This window comes from Rutidosis leptorrhynchoides, chromosome 5 (genome assembly GCF_046630445.1).
Source record: "Rutidosis leptorrhynchoides isolate AG116_Rl617_1_P2 chromosome 5, CSIRO_AGI_Rlap_v1, whole genome shotgun sequence".
Taxonomy (NCBI): domain Eukaryota; kingdom Viridiplantae; phylum Streptophyta; class Magnoliopsida; order Asterales; family Asteraceae; genus Rutidosis; species Rutidosis leptorrhynchoides.
In genome coordinates this window covers 392,305,215-392,320,542 of record NC_092337.1, presented here as the reverse complement: position 1 = coordinate 392,320,542, position 15,328 = coordinate 392,305,215, and the positions used below count along the sequence as shown (strand labels likewise).

The 15,328-nt window shown below is 33.1% G+C and overlaps 2 protein-coding genes across 2 annotated transcripts; one reads left to right on the top strand and one right to left on the bottom strand.

The window, feature by feature from the left end:
* Positions 1-243: 243 nt before the first annotated feature.
* On the bottom strand, positions 244-1,921 carry LOC139846511 (taxadiene 5-alpha hydroxylase-like). The gene is made up of 2 exons (XM_071835994.1): positions 979-1,921; positions 244-731 (listed from the first exon to the last, which is right to left on the bottom strand). Exons 1-2 carry the CDS (start codon positions 1,919-1,921, stop codon positions 244-246), a joined length of 1,431 nt encoding a protein of 476 aa, XP_071692095.1.
* A 5,005-nt stretch (positions 1,922-6,926) lies between these two features.
* LOC139849844 (taxadiene 5-alpha hydroxylase-like) lies at positions 6,927-8,596 on the top strand. The gene is made up of 2 exons (XM_071839462.1): positions 6,927-7,872; positions 8,100-8,596. Exons 1-2 carry the CDS (start codon positions 6,927-6,929, stop codon positions 8,594-8,596), a joined length of 1,443 nt encoding a protein of 480 aa, XP_071695563.1.
* Positions 8,597-15,328: the final 6,732 nt, after the last annotated feature.

Genomic DNA, 15,328 nt, shown 5'->3' with positions numbered 1-15,328 from the left:
ATTTGTTTTTTGGAAAATTTTGTTTTAACGATCTATCGAGTATCATATAAATCTTCAGAAAGTCACTTTATATTATTCTTTTTATTACTAATTCAAATTCATATTTAATTCATTATTATGTTTGTTATCAGTAGCATATTTGTGTGCATCATATCCCTTGTAAATCTCAATAGAATAAAGAATGTTATAATCAATGTTACCAAAATAATACAAGTTAATTGAAATATACAGTGATCTTAAATTTTAGTTAACTGATTTGGGTGAAATCTTGATAGGCATTCCTTTAGAAGGAAACGGAAGCGGATCCATAAGAATCGGTTCGTTCGGGTCAATCAGCGACCAGTTATATCGTGTCACAACGTAATGCACGAGCACCAGAATGTTGAGTTTCGCTAGTTGGTATCCTGCACATAGCCTTGGGCCACCACCAAATGGTATAAAAGAGTAAGATTGAACCGGATCCTCAAATCTGGTCGGGTTAAAACTCATTGGATCCGGAAAACAGTTTTCATCATAATGTGTTCCGTATGTTGTCCAAAGCACCTTCCACCCTTTTGGAATAGTAAATCCGTCGAACGTGATTTCGGTTATCGCTTTTCTGAATGATCCGAAAATAGGAGGGTTTAATCTCATCGTCTCACGTGCTACTTGCCATGTGTACTCCATTTTCTTGACGTCATCAAATGTTAAAGCTTCACCTGGTCTTTTGTTGCTAGCAATATCTTCATGTTCTGAAATTTAAAACCAATATTCAGATATCAATCATCAATCAATCAATCAATAATTCTTATAGTATACACAAAATTATGAACGGCACTTGGATGAAGTCAGCTGATGTCATCTATTCTAACATTTTGCTATATTTAAATTATTTAAAAAAAAAAATTGTATCACGTCACACCGGCTTCCTAACTCGTTATAACTATTTATTAACTAATGTAACATGGAAATAATAACTGTGTTGGTGCAACTGCAAACCTTTTAGGAGAAGAGCGTAACAATCCGGGTGATTAGCGAGCATCTTAAATGTCATTGTGATAGCATAAGATGTCGTATCGTGAGCTGCAAACACTAACAAAACGATATTATCAACGACCTCATCTTCCGTTATTTCACCTCTGATCAAAGCAGCCACCAGCTTAGAAAACAGCATATTGTCATCATCTCGTTCTTCTAATTTTCCACTACTAATTTCCATTTCCGCCCTCTTTTGTCTAACTTGATCAATCAATACCTTTTCAATCTCGGCTCTCGCTTTTTTCGCTCTCGAGAATTTAGTTCCCGGGAAGTTAACAGGAGGAGATAAAACGCCTTCCAAAACACGCTCGAAAACACCAAACATCTTTTCAGGATCAATCCCAATCCCAAACAAGCATTCAAGGACAATAGTGAATGTAAGCATTTTAGTAGAGCGATAAAGACTGATTTCGTCACGGTTTCCCCAATTTTTCTGGAGGTGGTTCTCAACAGAACTGCACATTCTTGGAACCATAGCTTGAAGGCCGGAAACATTAACGGTAGAAGTGATGATGCCACGTAAGCAACGGTGCGAGTCTCCTTGTTTCTCCATAATAGAATTCTTTCCCATTAATTGTACGGATGAAGTTGGCCATGAGCTTACTACCAACTTAAACTCATTAGACATGAAGAACTTATTAGCTGCAGCTCCATTAACCACCACAGTTGGTGATCCCATCAGCTTTGTTTTAAACACATTGCCATATTTGTTGACTCTCGGTTGAAAAAAGCTCTCGAACAGTTGATTCGATTTTTGAGCTTTGTAAAACTCGACCGTTTCTCCGATCCAAGGGAGACCCATTTCGCCGGATGGTAGTCTCACCTTGTTGGTTCGTCTTTTCGAGTTTTTGTAGATGAAAAAGACGATAAACAAAACGACGAAAGTGAAGATGTAAGTTGCCATTGGTTATGATGATTTATAAAAGTGAGGATTTTTGTAAATTTGAATTGGTTATGATGTGGGTTTGAAATGAGATGAAGATGATGTAGAGAGTGGAGTGTAAAGAGTGTATTTATAGGTATGGAGAAGGGGAAAGATTGATCGAATTTAGTCAGTTGGAAGAAGTCAACTGAATTTGGGGGGTGGCTGATGAAATCTCAAGTCGGGCCGACTAAAAGATTGAAATATTAATTTAAAGAAAGGCTGCATGTGATCCAAATATTATAGGAAAAACGCGCTGACTTTGTTCTACCGTTGTAAAGAATTAAAGATTCCTCAGCCAACTTCCAATAAGTTCCAACAATATTTTAATAAGTTTTCATTCTTTGTTGTGATGTTTTGAGTTGTAAGTTAACAGTCACTTAACTATTGAGTGGTTCAAAATATATTGTGAAATTATTCAAAAATGAAATACTCTTTAAACCTTTAAACAATCTATAATTTTGATAATATCATACCTATGTTCGAAACACTTATTAAACAAGTTTATTGCATTTCGTATTCATTTAAAACGTTATAATACAATTTTATCTCATTCACATTGTTGAGTCACAAAGATTGTCAAACACCTCATTGATATTCAAAATCATTTTCACTTAGAACTTTTGAATCATTTAAATTATGAATCATTCAACGCTTAATCATTTTTTTATCAAACGCACCTTTAGACTTTGAGAAAATACTTATCGAATTTAAACTCCAACAATAGTATTGATGTTCTTTGTGGCTAAAATTTCACTGGTTTAAGTTCAAACTAGCGAACTTTTTATCCATATTTAGTTATTTTTAGGATTTGTGAAGAGACTGTTTAGTTAGTAAAATTGTTTGCTTGTTTCATAATTTATGTTCTTATTTCAAAATGATTGCAACTAAAATCGTATTTATTTTGTATTTTCGAATACTTTAATGAACATATTCCCTATTATTTTATGTAAAGTCAATTATACCATTGGTCTCTCTAGTTTACCTTTTTAAAGTTATATTGGTAGTTCTTATAATTTTAAAATGTATGACATTGGTCCTATATCTAACCCCAGTTAGATTGTACCGTTATATAAGTATATGTGCATTGTACATGATGAGCAATTAGGTAAATTTAAGTAGAGAAACATTATTAAAGGAGCCCAATTATACCAAAGTTTATGCTTTCATTCATCTCTCAAATTAATATTCCTCCTCTTCTCTTGCATGCGAAGTAGGGTTTTCAAACTTTAGGGTTTTTCAATCATCCATCTTTAATTCAATTAAACCGTAGTAATAACAAAACAAGCCAAAAAATTCACTTGATGGTATGAATTATTTCTAAATAATCAAGGCTAGGATATAAAACCGTCGATGATTAAACAAGTCTAATTGTTGATGGAATTTGCCTATAGGTGATAAAGGCATAAACATAAATAGTTACCTTACTGTATGACATTGAAATTTCAGATCTTATGATTGAATCACTGTGGGCTTATGTAAGGGAGTACATTGACCTTTGATGGAGACTTCACGGAACTAAATGATCTTTTATGGACACCTCAAGACGTCAACTAAATCCAATTGCTTTATGGGGTTTGATTATAGCCATCCAAATGAATGATTTATCATCTCAGAATCTCAGACACTAATGAAAAACCTAGAATGGTTTCATGAAAATATGGAGTGAAAATGATGGAATATTTTTAGCTCAAAAGTTATTTATTTACTTCATATACAATGATGAAAAACCTAAAATGCTCTCTCTATTCAATTTGCCTAATTTATCATCATGTGCAATGCACAAGTACTAATTTAATGGTACAATTTAACTGATGTTAAATATAGGACAAGCGTCGTGCATTTTATAAACCATAAGGACTATCGGTATAATTTTGAAAAGAAAAAGACTATCAATATAACTTTCGGTAAATCCCGAGAATCAATGGTATGATTTAATTTTTTACGTATTTTAAACAATGTTCGAGTATATTTGTTGGGCATTGTTTGATTGCATTACAATCCATCATATGCTAATTAGCGTATAAGACATCGAAGGATAAGTTCAATTGATACTTACAAATAGTTGACAATACGTCATCTGACTTTCTAAACAACTTCTGTAATTGTGTATTCAACACATACTATAAAGAGTATTTAACAAATCCTGACTACACAAAATATTGTTGAGCTTTATAAAGTAGACGAGGAGAGACATATTTTTAAAAGAATGATTTTGAGCATTGAATATGTGCATTGGGAATAGAAGAACTATCTGAATGCACGAATAAGCAAATACATTAGGGTGATTATAAACACCCGGTGATCATGCATGAATTAGTTGGTCTATACGATATATTCATATGACAGGCATTTATTTGCCTGATGAGTCTCAACAACGACATTAACATTAACATTTAAACCAATCCCTGTTGTTGCATTCCACATAAAACGACACTTGTTCACTCACTTTATTGAAAGTGATCGACGATCACTATACCAAAGGATACTGCCCATCTACAGAGTTATCCAAAATTCGGAGACCGTCTGTTTGCGTGTTATACTGAAGAGAAACGAACCGAGTGCAAGAGGTTTGAAGAAAGTACACAAAATGATGTCGAGCGGACCGTTGGTGTACTTCAAGGTAAGTTTACAATCTTAAAGACTATGGGACGAATAATGAGTGTCAACAAGATTAAGAAAGTTGTGCTCTTGTGTTATATTGCACAACATGATTTAAAAGGATAACCATTTCACAATTAGTTCGTAAAATAAATGCATGCTTGATGACCTAAGACAGTATTGTAGAAATGAATTAAGGGATCGCGTGAATCGAGAATTAAAAAAATACGAGATAAAACCAGATGATCTCACTGAGCAAATCTGAACTCTTCCGCCCAACTTTCGCAATTTAAACTAATACTATTGTAACGTATTGTAATTTTATTTAAGTATTGTATTTCTTTAATTAATGTAGTTTTAGTTAAATATTTAATTATTATGTTAATTTAATTAATTCATAAAAATATTAGATTATAAAAAAGTTGTAAAATAAGTTACGTCTCACAAACTTTCCTACAACGTCCTTCACTCACAATTTTTTCACCCCAAAATTATATCACTAAAAAACTTCATAGAACTATGTCACATTACAATTACCACTACAATTGGTATAAGTGTTTTGTAGGTGTTATGGTTTAATGGTTACAAAATGACATGCCTATATCAGAAGAAAGTAATTTTGGTAACACGAAACAACCATTTTCTTAATCACTCACACCTGCTAATGATATTTGATCATGAGATCTCTTATATGATATTAGGATCTCAACCACCACGCTATGTTGGGATGGCTCACGTAATCACAATCAAACTTACGGTAATAAACTAAACAAAAAGAATAGGAGATGATATTTAAACTTAGTGGCCCTCTTTTTTTTTAAACGGCAATTTTGCATCAACGGATCATTTTTTTATGTTTATATAGTCAATGCTTGGTTTAGTTTGTTGTTTTTCTTTTTGTTTTTTTTAAATTGTTGTTTCATTCGGTTTTGTGATTTTTAGGTTTCGTTTCTAGGGTTGAGTTGTTTTGGTCTCGCGCCTCCGTTTGTATGTTTATGAGCTTTCATCGTTGCGTTGAAGTGTTCATTTGCTATAAAAGTCTTTTAGTTTTTTCGTTGCAATAAAGTGTTCATTTGCTATAAAAGTCTTTTAGTTTTTTTATTTAATAAATTAAAAAAGTAACAAACAAAGTTAAACTACTCGCTAGTGGGGATTAGGGATAGCAATGGATTGGGTGATGGTATATCCATATCTATATCCATTTAGTTTTTGTTCATCCATATTCAATTACATTTAATTGTTGATCATCCATCCATATCCATATCCGCGGGATGAAGCGGGTTAATGGATATCCATTGAATATTAAAAAGATGTTATAATATGTATTTCCTAATTCTATGAAAACAAAAACGTAGTATTGCAAAATATATATAAGATGACATATTCAAATATATCCGCAAGAATGTGTAATATTTGTCGAAGATAAAACACATTTGTTGAAATTAATTACTATTAAATATAGATTATGAAAAATTAAATATGTAATTTGTTCGTTTATTTTGTTAGATATACTTGTTTTATTGTAATACTCCATCATAGTTATTTCATTATAAGGTTGAAAATAAAATGTAAATCTAACGGTAAATACATTTGTAATGGTAAATATGTAAGCATAAATTTATGTATTTGTATATGCATTTAGGGTATAAATTAATATATTTATGGATGAAATTTTTTATCCATGTCAATATCCATATCCATTTAGGTTCATCTATATCCATATTCATATCCATTTAGGTTCATTAATATTCATCACAAAACGGGTGGATGAATGGATATCCGCTAAACCGAGTATATGTTACCATCCATGTGGTTATTCCTAAGGAGGTTTTCTCTCCAAACCTAAAAAAAACTAAATTAAAACAAGAAATAATGTGTTTATATATTCAATATATGTATAGGTAATTAATGTAGTTCATATATTGTCAAACTAAACATACTTAAGAGGGATATGGTATGTACAAATTAGGATATATTTAACTTGCACCTAAAAACAAAAACATGCACCTAATTAAAAACAAAAACATATTGTCCAAGTAGGTTGGGTAGAGTAAGAAGACAGAAAGACGTTTGGTTGAAGATCTTGTATAACAACTGTCATACACAGTCAGCTTATAGAAATAGGGCTTTCTACAACCTGGGTGCACATGCTTTCAATAAAAATGGATCTTTTAGCCGGGCCGACTTTTGATTTCATCCGCCATCCCAAAAAACAAGTGTACATTTATTAATTTATTCCATTGACTTTTGTACTAACTGGACTAAATACTGCCAATATTTTCCCTTTGCATACCTATAAATACACACACTCCATCATCTTCATTTTCATCCCCACAAATAGTACTTACAACAACAAAAATCTAAACTTTATACATCATATCAATAAATGGCTACTTACATCTTCACTTTCGCCGTTTTCTTTATCGTCTTTCTCATCTACAAAAACTCGAAAAGACGAACCAACAAGGTGAGACTACCTTCCGGTGAAATGGGTCTCCCTTGGATCGGAGAAACGGTCGAGTTTTACAAAGCTCAAAAGGCGAATCAATTGTTCGAAAACTTTTTTCAACCAAGAGTCAACAAGTATGGCAATGTGTTTAAAACAAAGCTGATGGGATCACCAACTGTGGTGGTCAATGGAGGTGCAGCTAATAAGTTCTTCATGTCTAATGAGTTTAAGTTAGTAGTAAGCTCATGGCCAACTTCATCCGTACAGTTAATGGGAAAGAATTCTATTATGGAGAAACAAGGAGATTCGCATCGTTGCTTACGTAGCATCATCACTTCTACCGTTAATGTTTCCGGCCTTCAAGCTATGGTTCCAAGAATGTGCAGTTCTGTTGAGAACCACCTCCAGAAAAATTGGGGAAACCGTGACGAAATCAGCCTTTATCGATCTACTAAAATGCTTACTTTCACTATTGTCCTTGAATGTTTGCTCGGGATTGGGATTGATCCTGAAAAGATGTTTGGTGTTTTCGAGCGTGTTTTGGAAGGCGTTTTATCTCCTCCTGTTAACTTCCCGGGAACTAAATTCTCGAGAGCGAAAAAAGCCAGAGCCGAGATTGAAAAGGTATTGATCCATCAAGTCAGACAGAAGAGGGCGGTCATGGAATTGAGTAGTAATGGCAAATTAGAAGAACAAGATGATGACAATATGCTGTTTTCTAAGCTGGTGGCTGCTTTGATCAGAGGTGAAATTACGGAAGACGAGGTAATTGATAATATCGTTTTGTTAGTGTTTGCAGCTCACGATACGACATCGTATGCTATCACGATGACGTTTAAGATGCTCGCTAATCACCCTGATTGTTATGCTCTTCTACTAAAAGGTTTGCACTAACACAGTTATCATTTTCATGTTACATTAGTTAATAAATAGTTATAACAAGTTAGGAAGCCCGTGCGACGTGGTACAATTTTTTTTAAATAATTTAAATACAGCCAAAAGTTAGAATAGATGACGTCAGCTGATTTCATCCAAGTGCCGTTCATAATTTTGTGTATAATATAAGTAGGAATTATTGATCGATATCTAAATATTGGTTTTAAAATTCAGAACATGAAGATATTGCTAGCAACAAAAGACCGGGTGAAGCTTTAACATTTGATGATGTCAAGAAAATGGAGTATACGTGGCAAGTAGCTCGTGAGACGATGCGACTGAACCCTCCTATTTTCGGATCCTTCAGAAAAGCGATAACCGATATCACGTTCGACGGATTTACTATTCCAAAAGGGTGGAAGGTGCTTTGGACAACATACGGAACACGTTATGATGAAAACTGTTTTCCGGATCCAATGAGTTTTAACCCGACCAGATTTGCAGATCCGGTTCAAGCTTATACTTTTATACCATTTGGTGGGGGCCCAAGGCTGTGTGCAGGTTACCAACTAGCGAAACTCAACATTCTCGTACTCGTGCATTATGTTGTGACACGATATAACTGGTCGCTGATTGACCCGAACGAGCCGATTCTTATGGATCCACTTCCTTTTCCTTCTAATGGAATGCCTATCAAGATTTCACCCAAATCAGTTAACTTAAATCTATGATCGATCTTCATATCTAACTCTTCATTGTATATTAATTTCGAATCGCAACATTGATTATAAAGTTCTTTATTCTACTGAGATTTCTGAAGGAATGCTATAAGAAATTCTCCCAGATCTGATAAGCAGATGCATTTTGTATTCTTGACTATTTATGTGTTATCCAACTCATCATTGTATACGTCAGGAATGATAGAAGTTGCTTTTTGCATTTTTTTGATGATTAAGACGCGTGCATTTTTTGTGTGGAGTATTGGTGGTGTTGGTTTTGGTGTGAGTTATGAGTATTTTGATGATGTGTTAAAATATTATTGGTAAAGTGTTCAAAAAGTATAAAAATTATATTTTTAAAATAATACTACGTATAAAATTAATAAAACTAGAACCAATGCCCGTTGCTTGAGCCGTTGAATGACAACCCCACGTCTCTTTTTGTGGGTTAACCCACGCCCCGATACAGCCATTATAGGCGTTGGATTTTTGCCACCTAGGATCCGCCGGGCGTTTCTTTGTCCCGATACAATCCGTCTAAACTTAACCACATGTTTTTACATTAACTTTTTCAGTGGCTAAAAATCAATACAAAACAATTAACCACTTTTGAGCCTCGCAAATTAGCGGGTTATAACCTAGTTTATACTAAAATGCAAGAGACTAAACAAATGAAACTGAATTATATATCGCTAATCTATTATTAAGGAAATAATGGAACATGCTAATAACTACATGAAATAAATGATCTACTGATAAAAAAAAAAAAAAAAAAAAAATATTCCTTAAAAAACTACATGCTAGAATGTGTGTGCATGAATTGTGGAACCCGTAAACGTCTAACAAATGATGCTTACAACTCCATTTTTCTACTAATTGTCTAGACTATAAACTATAAACCATTGGGCCATATGGGCCCTAACCCATTATGTTTGATAACGGAAGATTTGTTACACGTTTGGGCCGCTATCAGAGGAGTAATAAATAGCGTGCATAGGGCAATTAGAAAAGAAAAAGAGTTACGGTTTGTATTCAGAGTCGGACGGGTGGAAATGGAGCGTCAATTCACGGTGAAATCGATCGCTGTATGTATTTTCGTCTCTCAGATCCATCAAGTTTTTATTCTAATTCTAATCTAATTGTTAATATTATTATTATTATTATAACTATAATTAAAAATTAAAATATAATTATAGTAGTTATATAATTGTGATTGTTATTGTTATGTTATCATTTGGATTAGGCAGTTACTATATCATATCCTTACTCTTTTAGGTTGAATCGGTTTAATTCTCATATATATTACAAAGTACTCGTATTAGGGAATATAAAGAAAATGGATAGGATATATATATATATATATATATATATATATATATATATATATATATATATATATATATATATATATATATATATATATATATATAGTGGTAGGATCAAGGGAGAAGTAACCATTCGGGGGGAAGCAAAAACTTTTTTTTTTTTCGTTTTTTGAAAAAACTTTGTTCACGAACATTATATATGAGATGAAAATATGAACATTTAGTAGAGACACTTTGTGATAAATGTTTTTATTTTGGCGGGAAAACGCTCGAAGAAGTAATATGTAACAATTATCGTGTTTTTCGAGCGTATTTTGAGGTTTTAGCTATTGGGGTTTAGATATTAGGGTTTAGATATTAGGGTTTATAGGGTTTAGATATTAGGGTTTAGATATTAGGGTTTATAGGGTTTATGAAATGTCCCGTTCTTATTGATTAAAAACGTTCCATATTAATTGATTTCGTTGCGAGGTTTTGACCTCTATATGAGACGTTTTTCAAAGACTGCATTCATTTTTAAAACAAACCATAACCTTTATTTCATAAATAAAGGTTTTAAAAAGCTTTACGTGGATTATCAAATAATGATAATCTAAAATATCCTGTTTACACACGACCATTACATAATGGTTTACAATACAAATATGTTACAACAAAATAAGTTTCTTGAATGCAGTTTTTACACAATATCATACAAGCATGGACTCCAAATCTTGTCCTTATTTAAGTATGCGACAGCGGAAGCTCTTAATAATCACCTGAGAATAAACATGCTTAAAACGTCAACAAAAATGTTGGTGAGTTATAGGTTTAACCTATATATATCAAATCATAATAATAGACCACAAGATTTCATATTTCAATACACATCCCATACATAGAGATAAAAATCATTCATATGGTGAACACCTGGTAACCGACATTAACAAGATGCATATATATAAGAATATCCCCATCATTCCGGGACACCCTTCGGATATGATATAAATTTCGAAGTACTAAAGTATCCGGTACTTTGGATGGGGTTTGTTAGGCCCAATAGATCTATCTTTAGGATTCGCGTCAATTAGGGTGTCTGTTCCCTAATTCTTAGATTACCAGACTTAATAAAAAGGGGCATATTCGATTTCGATAATTCAACCATAGAATGTAGTTTCACGTACTTGTGTCTATTTTGTAAATCATTTATAAAACCTGCATGTATTCTCATCCCAAAAATATTAGATTTTAAAAGTGGGACTATAACTCACTTTCACAGATTTTTACTTCGTCGGGAAGTAAGACTTGGCCACTGATTGATTCACGAACCTATAACAATATATACATATATATCAAAGTATGTTCAAAATATATTTACAACACTTTTAATATATTTTGATGTTTTAAGTTTATTAAGTCAGCTGTCCTCGTTAGTAACCTACAACTAGTTGTCCACAGTTAGATGTACAGAAATAAATCGATAAATATTATCTTGAATCAATCCACGACCCAGTGCATACGTATCTCAGTATTGATCACAGCTCAAACTATATATATTTTGGAATCAACCTCAACCCTGTATAGCTAACTCCAACATTCACATATAGAGTGTCTATGGTTGTTCCGAAATATATATAGATGTGTCGACATGATAGGTCGAAACATTGTATACGTGTCTATGGTATCTCAAGATTACATAATATACAATACAAGTTGATTAAGTTATGGTTGGAATAGATTTGTTACCAATTTTCACGTAGCTAAAATGAGAAAAATTATCCAATCTTGTTTTACCCATAACTTCTTCATTTTAAATCCGTTTTGAGTGAATCAAATTGCTATGGTTTCATATTGAATTCTATTTTATGAATCTAAACAGAAAAAGTATAGGTTTATAGTCGGAAAAATAAGTTACAAGTCGTTTTTGTAAAGGTAGTCATTTCAGTCGAAAGAACGACGTCTAGATGACCATTTTAGAAAACATACTTCCACTTTGAGTTTAACCATAATTTTTGGATATAGTTTCATGTTCATAATAAAAATCATTTTCTCAGAATAACAACTTTTAAATCAAAGTTTATCATAGTTTTTAATTAACTAACCCAAAACAGCCCGCGGTGTTACTACGACGGCGTAAATCCGGTTTTACGGTGTTTTTTGTGTTTCCAGGTTTTAAATCATTAAGTTAGCATATCATATAGATATAGAACATGTGTTTAGTTGATTTTAAAAGTCAAGTTAGAAGGATTAACTTTTGTTTGCGAACAAGTTTAGAATTAACTAAACTATGTTCTAGTGATTACAAGTTTAAACCTTCGAATAAGATAGCTTTATATATATGAATCAAATGATGTTATGAACATCATTACTACCTTAAGTTCCTTGGATAAACCTACTGGAAAAGAGAAAAATGGATCTAGCTTCAACGGATCCTTGGATGGCTCGAAGTTCTTGAAGCAGAATCATGACACGAAAACAAGTTCAAGTAAGATCATCACTTGAAATAAGATTGTTATAGTTATAGAAATTGAACCAAAGTTTGAATATGATTATTACCTTGTATTAGAATGATAACCTACTGTAAAAAATAAAGATTTCTTGAGGTTGGATGATCACCTTACAAGATTGGAAGTGAGCTAGCAAACTTGAAAGTATTCTTGATTTTATGTAACTAGAACTTGTAGAATATATGAAGAACACTTAGAACTTGAAGATAGAACTTGAGAGAGATTAATTAGATGAAGAAAATTGAAGAATGAAAGTGTTTGTAGGTGTTTTTGGTCGTTGGTGTATGGATTAGATATAAAGGATATGTAATTTTGTTTTCATGTAAATAAGTCATGAATGATTACTCATATTTTTGTAATTTTATGAGATATTTCATGCTAGTTGCCAAATGATGGTTCCCACATGTGTTAGGTGACTCACATGGGCTGCTAAGAGCTGATCATTGGAGTGTATATACCAATAGTACATACATCTAAAAGCTGTGTATTGTACGAGTACGAATACGGGTGCATACGAGTAGAATTGTTGATGAAACTGAACGAGGATGTAATTGTAAGCATTTTTGTTAAGTAGAAGTATTTTGATAAGTGTATTGAAGTCTTTCAAAAGTGTATAAATACATATTAAAACACTACATGTATATACATTTTAACTGAGTCGTTAAGTCATCGTTAGTCGTTACATGTAAGTGTTGTTTTGAAACCTTTAGGTTAACGATCTTGTTAAATGTTGTTAACCCAATGTTTATAATATCAAATGAGATTTTAAATTATTATATTATCATGATATTATGATATATTAATATATCTTAATATGATATATATTCATTTAAATGTCGTTACAACGATAATCGTTACATATATGTCTCGTTTCGAAATCATTAAGTTAGTAGTCTTATTTTTACATATGTATTTCATTGTTAATACACTTAATAATATATTTACTTATCATTTAACATAATTAACCAAGTGTATCAATATCTTAATATGATTCATATGTACCTAGTAAGACGTTGTTATAACGATAATCGTTATATATATCGTTTTCGAGTTTCTTAAATTAATAGTCTCATTTTTATGTATATAACTCATTGTTAAAATACCTAATGAGATACATACTTATAATAAAAACATGTTAACTATATATATAACCATATATATGTCATCGTATAGTTTTTACAAGTTTTAACGTTCGTGAATCACCGGTCAACTTGGGTGGTCAATTGTCTATATGAAACATATTTCAATTAATCAAGTCTTAACAAGTTTGATTGCTTAACATGTTGGAAACATTTAATCATGTAAATATCAATCTCAATTAATATATATAAACATGTAAAAGTTCGGGTCACTACAGTACCTACCCGTTAAATAAATTTCATCCCGAAATTTTAAGCTGTTGAAGGTGTTGACGAATCTTCTGGAAATAGATGCGGGTATTTCTTCTTCATCTGATCTTCACGCTCCCAGGTGAACTCGGGTCCTCTATGAGCATTCCATCGAACCTTAACAATTGGTATCTTGTTTTGCTTAAGTCTTTTAACCTCACGATCCATTATTTCGACGGGTTCTTCGATGAATTGAAGTTTTTCGTTGATTTGGATTTCATCTAACGGAATAGTGAGATCTTCTTTAGCAAAACATTTCTTCAAATTCGAGACGTGGAAAGTGTTATGTACAGCCGAGAGTTGTTGAGGTAACTCAAGTCGGTAAGCTACTGGTCCGACACGATCAATAATCTTGAATGGTCCAATATACCTTGGATTTAATTGTCCTCGTTTACCAAATCGAACAACGCCTTTCCAAGGTGCAACTTTAAGCATGACCATCTCTCCAATTTCAAATTCTATATCTTTTCTTTTAATGTCAGCGTAGCTCTTTTGTCGACTTTGGGCGGTTTTCAACCGTTGTTGAATTTGGATGATCTTCTCGGTAGTTTCTTGTATAATCTCCGGACCCGTAATCTGTCTATCCCCCACTTCACTCCAAAAAATCGGAGATCTGCACTTTCTACCATAAAGTGCTTCAAACGGCGCCATCTCAATGCTTGAATGGTAGCTGTTGTTGTAGGAAAATTCTGCTAACGGTAGATGTCGATCCCAACTGTTTCCGAAATCAATAACACATGCTCGTAGCATGTCTTCAAGCGTTTGTATCGTCCTTTCGCTCTGCCCATCAGTTTGTGGATGATAGGCAGTACTCATGTCTAGACGAGTTCCTAATGCTTGCTGTAATGTCTGCCAGAATCTTGAAATAAATCTGCCATCCCTATCAGAGATAATAGAGATTGGTATTCCATGTCTGGAGATGACTTCCTTCAAATACAGTCGTGCTAACTTCTCCATCTTGTCATCTTCTCTTATTGGCAGGAAGTGTGCTGATTTGGTGAGACGATCAACTATTACCCAAATAGTATCAAAACCACTTGCAGTCCTTGGCAATTTAGTGATGAAATCCATGGTAATGTTTTCCCATTTCCATTCTGGGATTTCGGGTTATTGAAGTAGACCTGATGGTTTCTGATGCTCAGCTTTGACCTTAGAACACGTCAAACATTCTCCTACGTATTTAGCAACATCGGCTTTCATACCCGGCCACCATGTTTCTTGAGATCCTTGTACATCTTCCCCGTTCCAGGATGTATTGAGTATCTGGTTTTATGAGCTTCTCTAAGTACCATTTCTCTCATATCTCCAAATTTTGGTACCCAAATCCTTTCAGCCCTATACCGGGTTCCGTCTTCCCGAATATTAAGATGCTTCTCCGATCCTTTGGGTATTTCATCCTTTAAATTTCCCTCTTTTAAAACTCCTTGTTGCGCCTCCTTTATTTGAGTAGTAAGGTTATTATGAATCATTATATTCATAGATTTTACTCGAATGGGTTCTCTGTCCTTCCTGCTCAAGGCATCGGCTACCACATTTGCCTTCCCC